The sequence below is a fragment of the Sturnus vulgaris genome, chromosome 14 (assembly GCF_052056855.1).
Source record: "Sturnus vulgaris isolate bStuVul1 chromosome 14, bStuVul1.hap1, whole genome shotgun sequence".
Classification (NCBI taxonomy): domain Eukaryota; kingdom Metazoa; phylum Chordata; class Aves; order Passeriformes; family Sturnidae; genus Sturnus; species Sturnus vulgaris.
Genome location: NC_142256.1, coordinates 15,138,865 through 15,152,022, shown reverse-complemented (window position 1 = coordinate 15,152,022; position 13,158 = coordinate 15,138,865). Strand labels below are relative to the sequence as shown.

General features: G+C 40.7%; 1 protein-coding gene across 4 annotated transcripts in view; it reads left to right on the top strand.

The window, feature by feature from the left end:
• The window catches only part of TENM1 (teneurin transmembrane protein 1), a 318,181-nt gene that overhangs the window by 284,418 nt on the left and 20,605 nt on the right, over positions 1–13,158 (top strand). For all 4 annotated transcript variants that reach the window (XM_088173259.1, XM_088173258.1, XM_014886212.2 and 1 more), the window contains 3 exons: positions 3,610–3,976; positions 5,760–6,270; positions 11,274–11,446. In XM_088173259.1, coding sequence (XP_088029385.1) covers positions 3,610–3,976; positions 5,760–6,270; positions 11,274–11,446 — 1,051 coding nt within the window. The remainder of the gene's footprint in view (positions 1–3,609; positions 3,977–5,759; positions 6,271–11,273; positions 11,447–13,158) is intronic.

Below are 13,158 nucleotides of genomic sequence, written 5' to 3'. Positions count from 1 at the left end.
TATTAGATATAACTGGAGTCTTTATGTGGACAGTTAAATGCTGAATTCCCAGAAAAGCTGACATGTTAATACTTACATGCAAAATTCTCATTGCTCAAGGGTTCACTTGTTTTGTCAGTGATTTCTATTGCATATACTCAGTCTCCAGTGAACCAAACCAGAATTGTCACCTGAAAATTTCAGTCTGTGAAGAGTAAACAAACTCTGGCTGGTTGTTTATAATGGGATAATCAGCAATGCCATTTCTGGTCACTTCTCTAAAATAAAAAAAAAAAAAAAAAGAGAGAGAGAGAAAATAAAAAGAAGAGCCCCATTGAATATAAGAAAAAATGCTTGGAATTGGCCCAATTTTGAGTTACAAAAAACTTATACATAAATGGAAAAGGACTTTTTTGCACGGATTTGTGAAGTACTGCTTCAAATTTAAAGGTATATTAATGGATTTCATATTCTAACTCTAACTGAGGTTTTGTCTGGAAAAACTTTGTGGTGGGCACAGTGGTATTGGATGAAAATCGAGGTGGTTCTCTGTAATATGTTTATTGCCTTTGAATGAAGCACAACTGATGGTTTGGTCACAGAAGCTGCCAGAGGGCAGCTTGCTTTAACGAGAAGTAAACAACCAGTGACTTTTCAAGGTAAGAGTGAACCTGAGGGTGCAGTTACACTTCAGCTTAAGCTGATTTAGGTGATTCGTTTTTTGCCAGCAAACTGTCCTGAACCTGCTCTCTGTTGGAACACATAAACTGGCCTTGCTCCTGGGGACTGCACTGGGAGAACGGATGGAGACAGGGCAGTCCCATCTTACATCAGTTTAAAATGTCATGAAGGCTAATCCTGAGGAGAACAGTGAAGATTTTTTTCTAAATCTATGAAATTCTTGTTCAGTTTAGGAATGCTCAGTGATTTGTATTATTGTGTATGTTTGATTTTAATAGGGTTATTTCACCAGCATAAGCTTGCAGTATGCAGCAGCTGGTTTTTGTGCTGCAATCTCCAGACAGGTGTATGCTACTTTTAGTATTTCAGATACATCCATGACTGCTTTAAACCACAGAAGGGAAGCTGTAGGAATAACCTTCAGTTAGCTTTGCAGAGCAGAGAGCTGGGCAGCACGTCTGGTGTAGTAGCAAAAATTGTTTGGATGTTTCCAACTAAAATTTTATTAATTTTTACCTCACTGCAGCTAGTTTTATACATGTGAGCAGTAGGAAAGCAAATATGCTTGCAGTTAACAGCTGTTAAGCTTTGGGCACATTGCTTCAAGTGAAATGTGCAGCTGCATAAGAGTTTCTTCTATCTCAGTTAACCAAATCAGCCTCAAATAAACCAGAGGAAAAGTTGTTTAGGCCCAAACCAGTCCCTGTTGGTCTACAGGACACCAGACATACCTTCACAGTCAGAGGAATTCACATTATTTGCTGGGTAAAGGCAATGCAGCTGATCCACAGAAGAAAACCAGCTATCAAAACATGGCAGGTGCTAGGCAAGGTCATTGTGGTAAAATAGATGGTTTTGTCCCAGATTTTTAATTGTGAATAATCTAGTTACGGTTAGTCAAAGATTATTCTTACAGCAATGCCATCTGTGGAGGCCCTTAAAGTTGAAGGTGTCTATTTGCCATTAAAACTAATCCATCTACTTAGGTAGCAACAGCAATTATTCTGCATTAAAAGGTGCATTGCAAATATGTTTTTTTTCCAAGCTTCCTGGAAAAAGTCATGTAGAGATTTCTCTGTTAAGGGAAGAATTTTATTTGGTGTCCCAGTGAACTCTCAGCTGAATCAAGAGCTAACAGTGGTGTGCAAACCAGCCTCAGAGCAGTGAGTGGAACCCAGGCAGTCATACGTGCACAGAAATTAACACTGTTATGGGAGGAATCTGATTCCAACTACTTCACCACATTTAGCATCTTTTGGAAGGACTTGACCACCTGGTTCAGAAGAAATCTTGAGCCCAACAGCATTGGTCTTAATGCCAGTTATGATGCTGTCTGATCAAAAGGACTGGGCACAGGAGGAATTGGATTGTTCTGTGAACCTTCATAATTGTGTGGTAACCACGCAGGATGAGACACGGCAGTCACAGTGCCCTCACATTACCAAAACATCACTTACCAAACCAGTAATGCAATTCTGGAAATAGGATTATTCAGGAAATACTGGTGCTTGAGAATGGGAGAGAATTTGGCATCCAGCCTGGTTGCCGAGCTGACCCCAGGCAAGCAGGTGGCCGGTGATGGCCACACACTCCACCATATGGTATTCCTCAGTGCTGAGCACTGCATTAGCATCAGCAGTCTCTACATTCATAGTGCTTTTAATTAGCACAGTGGAAAAACGAGCAAAACCTGCATCAAAATCAGTAAGTGAAATAGGAAAAGCTTCTGTGACATATAAAGCATATGAAACAGTTACATTTTAGGCTGGTAATTATTGTCTTCTGATGACTGAAATATTTAGACCAGAAAAATTCCACTCAGATAAAAACATCCATCTCTTCATGGAGAAGAGTAAAAGCATCCTGGGACAGACAGAAATACGATCTCTTGCAATCTCAGGGGCTCAGTTGTTTTCTGACATTTCCAGAGATAACCTGGAGTCCAAATCCTCCGCTGGCTGTGAGCTGGGGAGAGGGACGAGCTGCTCTGTTGTTTCCCAGTTAAGCAATCCTGTGCTGCTTTTCTCAGCAGAAGTAGTTTGAAGCTCTGGCCAGCACATGCTGTAATCAGCAGCCTGTGTACTGATTGCTTTTCAGGTTGACAGACATCCCCACTTTTAATTTGAAGCATGTTTAATTCCTCCAGATCACAACGCAAAAGGTATCAGATGAGTGAGGTCATTCTTCAGCTATTTTCTCCAGCTTGGTTTGAAACTTCCTTTGGTTGGCACTCTCACCTACACAGAGAAAGGCAAAAAGCTACCCTTAAGTATGACAAATTTACTTAATCCATGATGGAAATAATGAGTTCACAAAGCAAAATCATTATAAATAATTAGGCTTGGCTACATTATCATACAAAGTAAGATATATTGGCGTATTATTTTGTTACAAAGTATTAAGCTTATATTTCTTGTGGCATATAAGTCTTATTAACGTTTCTTGCTTAGTAAATAAATAGTGGAAATGTGTCCTACTCTTCTGGTATGTCATTTTCCTTTTGTGCTAACAGGCAATTAAAGTGTTATGACATTGACAACCTCTCACTGTTTTCTACTCTGCCAGCACTGACTGCAACCTTGAAACAATAACATTCAGACCTAGAAAATTTTCTGGCTGATGTTGCATGACATGAAGTGTGTTTTTATTTGCAAGACTGCATAGGTATAATAAAGTTCCCACTTTAATGGACTTGTGCAAATACCTCTCAGAGGGTGCTAAATTACTTTTCAAATCAAATCTTGTTCCACATTGGAGTGGGACCTCAGAAAAGAGTATGCTTGTTGAAATTTGTTCCAAACCTAATTAAAGGTATTAGAGAAGCAGTGCTGAGAGAATCTGCCAAGTGTCTTGCTGATGTGATGAGAGATGGCTGAATAAAACTGCCATACTGCCTTAATCATTTTTTTCCCTTTTTTTCCCGTGCTTTCCCCTTATTATTTTTTCCAGGTGCGGTTAGAGTGGCCAACAGACCTCACAGTGAACCCTCTGGACAATTCACTGTATGTCCTGGACAACAACATTGTCCTGCAGATCTCTGAGAACCGGCGTGTGCGGATTATTGCGGGGCGCCCCATTCACTGCCAGGTGCCCGGCATCGACCACTTCCTGGTGAGCAAGGTGGCCATCCATTCCACCCTGGAGTCAGCCCGGGCCATCGCCGTGTCCCACAGCGGAATCCTCTACATCGCAGAGACGGATGAGAGGAAAATCAACCGCATCCAGCAGGTCACAACCAATGGTGAAATTTCTGTCATTGCTGGAGCCCCGTCAGATTGTGACTGCAAGATTGATCCTAATTGTGATTGTTTTTCAGGTGAGGGAATGCTTGTTATTTCCTGTCTGTTATCTGTTGAGATTTTCTGATAAAACTGCAGATCAGCAAAGCGACAAGGGGAAGGAGAGACAAGCAGTGATTCATTTTCCTTGGAAAGCCCAAAAGCTTATCACTAGATCTTTGTGAATTTTTTCCATTGACTTCTGAGATGTGAGTCTTCTGTTGCCACTTCGGGAACAGAACTTCGGGATGGTCCTAGCTTTTTCTTTTGATACAGTGATTATACACTGTTCAGAATTAGTTCCAAGTTTGTCTTGCTGTGGCAGTTGCATTTGCCCTGTTGAAGATGGTACCAAGTTTTACCTAAATGCTACTGGAGCAGGCAGCCCTGCTCAGCAAGAAGAGTGTCAAGGGGTTTCGTATCAAGTGCAGAACACCAGCTTATGCCTCCTCATCACTCATGTCATGCTGCACCACCAGCAAAATGGTGCAAACATATACTGTGCAAAATTTCTTTTTCTTTGTGTGTTTTAAACTGGAGCAGCCAGTGCCAGGCCTGCAATGCACTGCTGGGCGTTCTCAGCAGCACAGCCACTCTCCCCTGCATGCACCAAAACAAAGTGTGGCTCTTTTATTTCATGAAAACATAATGTGACAAAGGGCAGCATTCCCATACAGAGGTGTGCAGTATGTTGCCATCTTGACATCTCTACAAACCGCCATGTTCAGCTCCATAATAATGTCATCATAATTCTTAAGCCTCTCATTTCAAGTAAAAGGTTAATTACTGACAAGAAAACATTAAGTATGTCGAGAACAGAGAGGAAAAAATGCAAATGGTCTTCTGAAAAAGGTGGATTGCTGACCGAGCATTGTAATGACAATCAGAGCCTCCTGTGCACTGCCAAGTGCTACAAGCTCTAGTGGTGGCTGCAGGAAGACAGTGAGGAACAGAATCCTGGACAGGATTCCTATTGAGGAAAACTGCTCTCAGTGCTGAGAGAAAAATGAAAAAAAATGTGGCAAGTCTAATGATTATGTCAGCCTGGTTTGGTGAAAGGCAGGGTTAGCTTGGCAGAAAGATCCAGTGATTTTTCCATTTCCAAGGAAGCATAGGGTATACTCAAACACTCCAGCAATTTCATGTCTCAGTCAGGAGAAGGAGAGCAATATACACAGTAATGTGGTTATCCCTGAGAGTGAGGTGTAATATGCTTTCTTGCTAGTTACAGAAAATCTTGCTCATGTAAGCTCATTTTGATAGACACATACAGTCCATGATAATGCAAAAATCGTTTTGAAACCTTAAATGACACAAACCAAGTAAATTGTCAAAGAGATACTGAAAGGGATTGTTTCTCAAGGCACTTTTTGACTACTGTTCTGATTTTGTTTTCCTGTAGTGTTGAGTTTTTAGTAAGTATAAACTAATCTTTCTTGCAGTGTCATTTTAGCTGAATTACTGTGTTTATTTTCTTTTTGTTTACAACTCAATTCTACTTTAACAACATGCCAACAGACAGTAAGTAGGGGATGAAACTTCAGATCTTTTCTTTCACAGTTCTGCATTAAAGCTTTCCTGAACAGCAGGGTTTGAGACTCAGCGAAAATGCTGTGAATTAGATAATTTATATTCCTGTTTGTCTCCATTGAGTCTAATTTAGAATTGCACCAACCTTAGATAATAGGGATTTAATTAGTTGGAAGAGGATATTGTTTTATTGACCTGTAAATGATACTGAGGAGAAGCAGTGTGTCAGGCTTAGGGGATCAGCTTAAACAAGGACATTTGAGATTGCTAAAATTACCATTTCTCCTTCAGGTGATGGTGGATATGCCAAAGATGCAAAGCTGAAAGCCCCTTCTTCCCTAGCAGTGTCTCCCAATGACACACTGTACGTGGCAGACCTGGGCAACGTGCGCATCCGCGCCGTGAGCCAGAACAAGGCTCACCTCAGCGACACCAACCTGTACGAGATCGCCTCGCCCGCCGACCAGGAGCTCTACCAGTTCACCATCAACGGCACCCACCTGCACACCCTCAACCTCATCACCAGGGACTACATCTACAATTTCTCCTACAGCGGGGAGGGGGATGTTGGCACCATCACCAGCAGCAATGGGAACTCGGTTCACATCCGCAGGGACACAAGTGGGCTGCCCTTGTGGGTCGTGGTGCCAGGGGGCCAGGTCTACTGGCTCACCATAAGCAGCAATGGGGTTCTGAAAAGGGTCTATGCCCAAGGCTACAACCTGGCCCTGATGACATATCCTGGAAATACAGGGCTTTTAGCAACCAAGAGTGATGAAAACGGATGGACAACTGTGTACGAGTAAGTCCACGACATTAATGCCTGGTGCAAGGAACCCTATTTTAAGCGAGCACTGAAACTTTTTTAGACAGTTCTAGTCATTTAAAAAAGACACCCTGCTACTAACACTGTGTGAGACAGGAGAAGCAGTGCTGTTGCACAAGCTTTTAAAATGAAGTACTGCTGTTTCTCATGTGCCTAAACCTGTCGTATGTAAAAGCTCTATGCACAGTGCCTGTTAAGTACAGCAAAAATTGCCTGAAATTGCACTTCATTTGCACTTTCGTGTTGTGAATCTGTTTCTCTAAATGAAAATCTGAGATTTTTTTTTGCAACTTAAGTGGTACAGGCAAGTTGTTACATGAATCAGGAATTTGCAAAATTCTTGAGGAGGGCAAAAAGGGGAAAATTAGCACACTCATCAGAGAAGGGAGTGTTGCAAAGGAAATTGAGAATCTCAGTGGAAGGAATATTCAAAGACAAGAGTGAGCTTGTCTTTATCAGCAGGGGAGGAAGATATATAATAATAGCAAAAGGATATGTGATAGCAAATGGCTGTAAATAAGGGAAGTAGGAAAGGCTTCATAAACAAGACCATTGACAGAACTTCAAAAAAAGAGAGGCAGTTAGAGATGGAGTCAGAACATCCCAATCTGGTCCCAGAGAAAGAACAACCCAAGAGAAAGTTCATTTTTGATTTATAAAGTGGTGTGTTGTTTCAGGATTTCTCATTATTTGTAATTGATTGTCATAATCCCTGTTTGAGGATGCAGCAAGTGCTGGATGGAAATCATGTTCCTAGTTCAGAGTCCTCAAGGAGGATAATAGTACCTGTTTCCTATGGACCATAGGAATTCATGGTCAAAAGCTAAAATTAAAACCATCCAGACTGTGAGATTGGAACAAAAAACACATTGATAAGAAGTGAGTTACTGCCTGAGCCACCTGGAGAGGTAGTTAAATCTATCTTTACAGGTTTTTGGAATTATAATTTATTCAAATGAAAGTAGGATAAAAGCAGAGAAAACGCTGCCTGGTATGTGGGGTTTTTTATTCAACAGGATGTTTGTTCATCATGTTCTCTATTATTCTGCCAAAGACTAAATTAATAGGGTGGGCATAAGTATAAGACATTAGAGAGGGCCTTTTTTACAGTACATGGAAAAACAAAAGCATACAGGATCTTCCTGGTTCGGTTTTCATTATCAAACATCCATTGATGGAGATTTAAACTCTCTTGCAACAGCACAAAGCTCGCTGTTACCTTGGTGCTGTTCAAACACTGAGCAGAGTCACCTTTTATAAACAGAACTGACTGTAAATGTATGTATGCTTCTTTTTAATAATTTCAGTGCTGAGAATTAGCCATTTCTATCCCCACTTGATGATGGTGTCAGTCCAGGCCACAGGCCAATGACACTTTCAAAGACCCTTTACAGTAGCTCCAAGTTATGTCTATTAAAATGCTGAACAGCAGGCCCTGTAGCAGGGCCTTGATAGTTAGAGCATGGGAGAACAGATTATTTTTAGTCATGTGCCTTTCTGTCCTGGCATTCTTACTCTGTCCCACTGACATTGAGCATAAACCATTTCACACAACTATTGCTTGTTCCTCGTTTTAAAGTACAGCTCAAATGCTGAAAGATCTTTTAAAGAACTTTACCTGCTTGCAAGTGCTTCCCACTGTATGTAGTAGAAATTTATTCATGAAGAAGAACCTGTGACTTGTGAGGATTAATGTTATGTATATGATTAACACAAAGAAATTTTGCTAAATTAAACAGTTTTACATACTTGCCCAGCTTTAACTACAGGCTGGGTAACACTGTCCAGGTTTTGCATGACCACACACTCCTGCCAGCCTACATCAGTCAGGGAAAATTAACTTTAGCATTACAAAAACAGCAACAAAATTAAATAATGTCAATTAAATAAAATCATATCATTATTACTTATACTCAACCCAGTATCTTAAATCATGTTCATAGTACATTACAAGTTCCTCAATGGCTGAAGCACAGAATGTCACCTGATCTGCTCCAGGCAGAGGGGCAGTGGGTTCTAATCACCTCTCTACTGAATAGTTGTGCTTTCAGGGGATGCTGCTCACCTGCTGCCATGAATAGGTCCATGGGCTGTGATGGCCTTAGTTATCTTTTACCCAGATACTGTTTTCCAGGGAGGTCACATTCTGTACTGACAGCCAATTTCAGTTTGAAAATTAGAATTCTTGGAAGGGTTTACTTATATATATGAATTGCTTGTGAGCACTATGAGAATGTAGCATTGAAATTAAGAGCAACATTCAAATTGCTTGAAATCATCTTCTGTGCTTAAGCTAGATTTGCATTCACATCCAAAAGTTCAACCCATGGCACTGTCAAGCTGAATAGGGATGAGTTTGTTTAACACATATCACACATACTTGGGAATATGAGCAAAGATAATGACCTGTTCAGAACATCTACCTGTATGTCAGAATCACTTGCAGAGAGAAATTATTAAGAGGTAGAAAACCACCTACAAAAGTACTTGTCATCCATCTGCTCTAATCTGATGGAATTGAAGTGCTGAAAGAGCTCTTGCATACAATTATAGCTAATGTACAATTTTAAGTCATCTATATTTCTTTTAATATTGTGTCATTAAAGCTGTAAAAGAGGAGGGGAAGCACTGGGCCTCTATTAAATCAAGGACAAGAAAATACCTGCAAGAAACAACTCTCTGAAAAAAATTAATTAGACTGCTTCCGTTTTGAAATTATATAACTCTTAACTGTGCTACACATAGAAATGCAAATGGATTGTGAAGCAATATCCCCATGTGAGCATTTCAAAATACTGGTGAGCACTTCCTCATGTGAGTACTGAAATCAATGCAATTATTTGCATGATTAAATGGTCACTGACATGATTAACAGTGGCATAACTGAGCCCCAAATTACCATTAAGAAATATGTCATGATTCCACCCCCATTAGTATGGGTAGGACATTGCAGGAGCTGAGTCTCAGTGTGCTGCTATTCATCATGTGGAAGGTGACAGAACCTGTCCTCAGAGGGCTGAGTTTCTTGGAGTAATCTGGAAGGAAAAAAAACCCTTTAGATGATCATGCTGTAGAATCAATACTGAGGCACTCTTCTGCATGTTCTTGAAGTCAGTGGGACCATCTACACGAGTGAGAGGCCTCTGGCATGTGCTTGGGTCTCATTACAAGTCAGCACCTATCTGGCCAGCCAGCCAGGAACAGTTTATCCCATTTTCAGCTAGACAGGGAGTTTTGTATCTCAGCAGCAGCACTATCAGCAGTGAGACTGTGAACTCCTTAATGAAGATGGATCCCGGATCTTGAGCACAAGTACATTGCAGTAAAGCGGCTGCATTTGCACCTTAAAAATGCAGTTTGGGGGGATTTTCTTTGGTACAGTAGCAAATCCAAATAACCTACCAAGCTGTCATACCTGTTTGATCAAGCAGTAAATGAAATATAACTGCCTGATGTTCGTGGAGTTTTCTAATGATGGAAAGTAGTGATCTGAGTCAATTTTAATCGCTGCCTGTGGCACCCAGTCAGCTTGCACAGATCCGGCATAAGGGGAGAATGTAAATAAGTCACACAATTTATAGAAGGGCAGTGAGAGGTGAAAAGAAGAGAGATTATTTTGAATTTAACGTTTGATTAATTTTAACTTATTTGTCAAAAAAACACAAGATGTTCTGTAGTTCATTCTCTAGTGTTTAATTGGAAAAGAACAGCTGCTCTGTTTTTCTTTCTTTATGTTGAGGGGAAGACAAAAAAATCCAAATATTTTTTCACCAGTACTTCTTGTGACGTACGGATTTTCTCTGACTGATTAGAGTCAAATAAAGATCCTAAAGAAATTATGCCGATACCTGAAAGAGAAGGACAAAGGCAGATCATCTACTGATGTGAATTGGAATAGCTTCATTGGTGGCAGTGCATTTCTGCCTGCTGATATACCAGTTTGGTCTGTGAGAAGAGACAGCTAACAAAACATGAAAATTTAATTATGCTTTCATACCTGCACATTAAGTTTCTGTTTTATGAACATGAGTTGGTTTTCCTCATGCAAATACTCTGCAATATCAGTGAGTTGTCTTACGTGAATAAAAACATGTCAGCATCAATAAGATTTTTAAGATGTGAGGCATTATTATGAAACAATATCAAACACCAAGCAATGTTATGTGCTAGTTTCCATGTGAACCATCAGAAAGAAGAAATACGTTGGTAGAAATGAAAAAACCCATTAGAAATTCTGCTCCAGAGCTCTGGAATTAATTATTGACTTTTTGGTAACATGGCCCGATTCACAATCAAGTACCTTGAGCGACAAGAATTTCTTTAGCACTGATGCAGTTTAGGTGAACTGAAATGTGGTACTCTAGATTCTAGGTGAGAATTTCCTGCTGGTTTAAGTAAACCCATGGGAAATGAAGCACAAGAGCAAAACCCGTGTAAGCAACTTATTTCCTGCAGATTTCAATCTAATTTTTTCACTGTTGTTACGCTTTAGGTCCCCTTTTTACATTCACCACTCATATTATTTGCTTCACACATCTATGACAAAAGGCAGCTTTTAAGTGTTGCAGAAGGTAAGAGCTGGTTTTATGTAATCTTATGGTATGAAAATGCCGTTTTAGGGGTGAGTTGGATGCCTGACTACGAGTGACCTCCAGTGGCCTTGTTCCTGCATCGCAGCCCACTGGGGAAGCCCCAGCCAGCTGTGAGCAGCACAGAACCCTCAGGCAGAGGCTGAGTGATGTAGGTAGCATCTCATAGTATTCCCAGTTGTATTTGATCCAGCACCACTGAAAAAGACTCCAAGCAGGAATTCAAGCTAGGTACTGAATGCATTTTGAGTGACTAAATAGACCAGTTCTTACTTTTTTACTTACAGTGTTGAAAATGCTTCCTACTTTATTCACTATTTTTTCTGCTTTTAGGAGTATCTGCACAACAGTAGTGGTGTATTTTCATGGCTCTTTAACATCATTTTGCAGGTATGACTCCGACGGCCACCTGACTAATGCAACCTTCCCAACAGGGGAAGTCAGCAGCTTCCACAGCAATGTTGAAAAACTGACACAAGTGGAACTTGATACTTCAAACAGGGAGAATGTGATCACAGCCACAAACTTCTCAGCTACCTCTACAATATATACTTTAAAACAAGGTAATAAAAGCATTTCTGTTTTTTCTTCCCTAATCACTGTGTTTTGAGCCCTAGACATTACTGCATTCTTAACTGTTGCCCAAGAAAAAAAAGACCTTAGAATTAGTTCATTTGTTTCTTCCTTGCTTCAGCACAAACAGCTACAGTTCTCCTTGGCTACCAGTTAGAAACAAGCCACAAGTGAATTCTTCTTCTCCTAGAAGAATCCCATGAATAAAATCGAATTATTGAAATCTCTGATGTCTCCAACCTTTACATGCTACTCTCTGCTTCAGTATTTGGAGGACTTGGACTAACCTGTAATACACTGAGCTTTGTTATTCTAAGAAATACTTCCCAGAAGAATGACAGGTTTCACTGACATTTTAGCACTAAAATACCTTGTTTGGACAATGCTGTGTATTCTTTCTGACTTCTGTGGTACAGCACTTGTAGTAAAGGGGAGAACATGGCCCACCTCTGCTGGTGGCCGCCTTGGGGATTAGATTTTGACTCAACCCCTGTAGACACCACAGATTTCCCTGGTAATATCATATATCTAAAAAAAAAAAAAAGCTTTTTGCCTAATGGAAGTGCTCCACTGTCCTCCTCCATATTTTGCAGATTTATCACCAGAATTCTGGGTTTACACAGTTTAATTGGTCTGGGGTCTTTTGTCCTGGTTGGGTTTTTTTGTTGTCAATGGATTGCTCAGGCTTTGAGAGAGCAGGTGCTGGGAAATAGCTCTCTGATGTCTTTCTAGGTCTGCTAGAGAAAAGCTTTGTAGCTGAGCACATCACAGAACTTTTCTTTTTCTCAAGTTTTGATCTATAAGGAAAAACTAGGAAGAATTAATCTCACAAGATACCCCTCATTCTTCTTTACTATTATGTGGTAGAGACAACACTGCATAAATAGGAAGAATTATATTTTTTGTCACCTGTTAGGCTTTGTCCAAGTGACTCTATCTGCTACCTGTGTTGTCTGGTGCCTGATCGGTCTGTCCTTAAATCTGAAAATCTTCAATGTTGGTAGATTATCAAAGTTTATCTCAGGAAAGTGCTTGCAACACAACAGGCAGTGCCAGAAATCAACAGCTCTAGTTATTATTGTATGTGTCATATAAGTTCATATAATTTACATGTTTACGTATCTCTGAGAAACTAGCACAAAGCACCCTGTGAAGAGCCAGTCAGGTGTGATATCCGTACATCCAATTATCTTTACTTTCTGGCACACCCTACTATTTTCCTTGTATTCACATCTCAAGAGCTGGACCAGTTACTTCCATGTGGACTAGCTTTAAAAAAAGGGTGCTTTGGATACTCCCTAGCTGGAGTGTGTTCAGTCTCACTGTAAGGGTGATACTTTTGTTTTGTATGTTAGCACTAAACTAATGTTGGAGTTCCCCGTGGCAGCTGGGCTGCAGGAACCTCCATATCCCAGCCTGAGCAGATGCCAGACAGTGTGGTACAGCTGTGCCTGCAGAGGAGGAATTGCACTGCCCAGGCAAGGGGAAAAGAGCTCCAGCTTCATATACTCTCAGTGGAGACCTCCACATATTTCTAGTAGTTTTGGGGAGGAGAGGCAGGCTGTGTTGGGTCACCCCAGGTCCCTTAACAGCCCTCTGTGGCACATCCTGAGCCTCTGGAGCTGCTCACTGTGCCACCACTGCTGATCCATTGATTTTTCTGCTAATAGTCACTTCCCAATTGGTCTGTTGCACCAGGCTT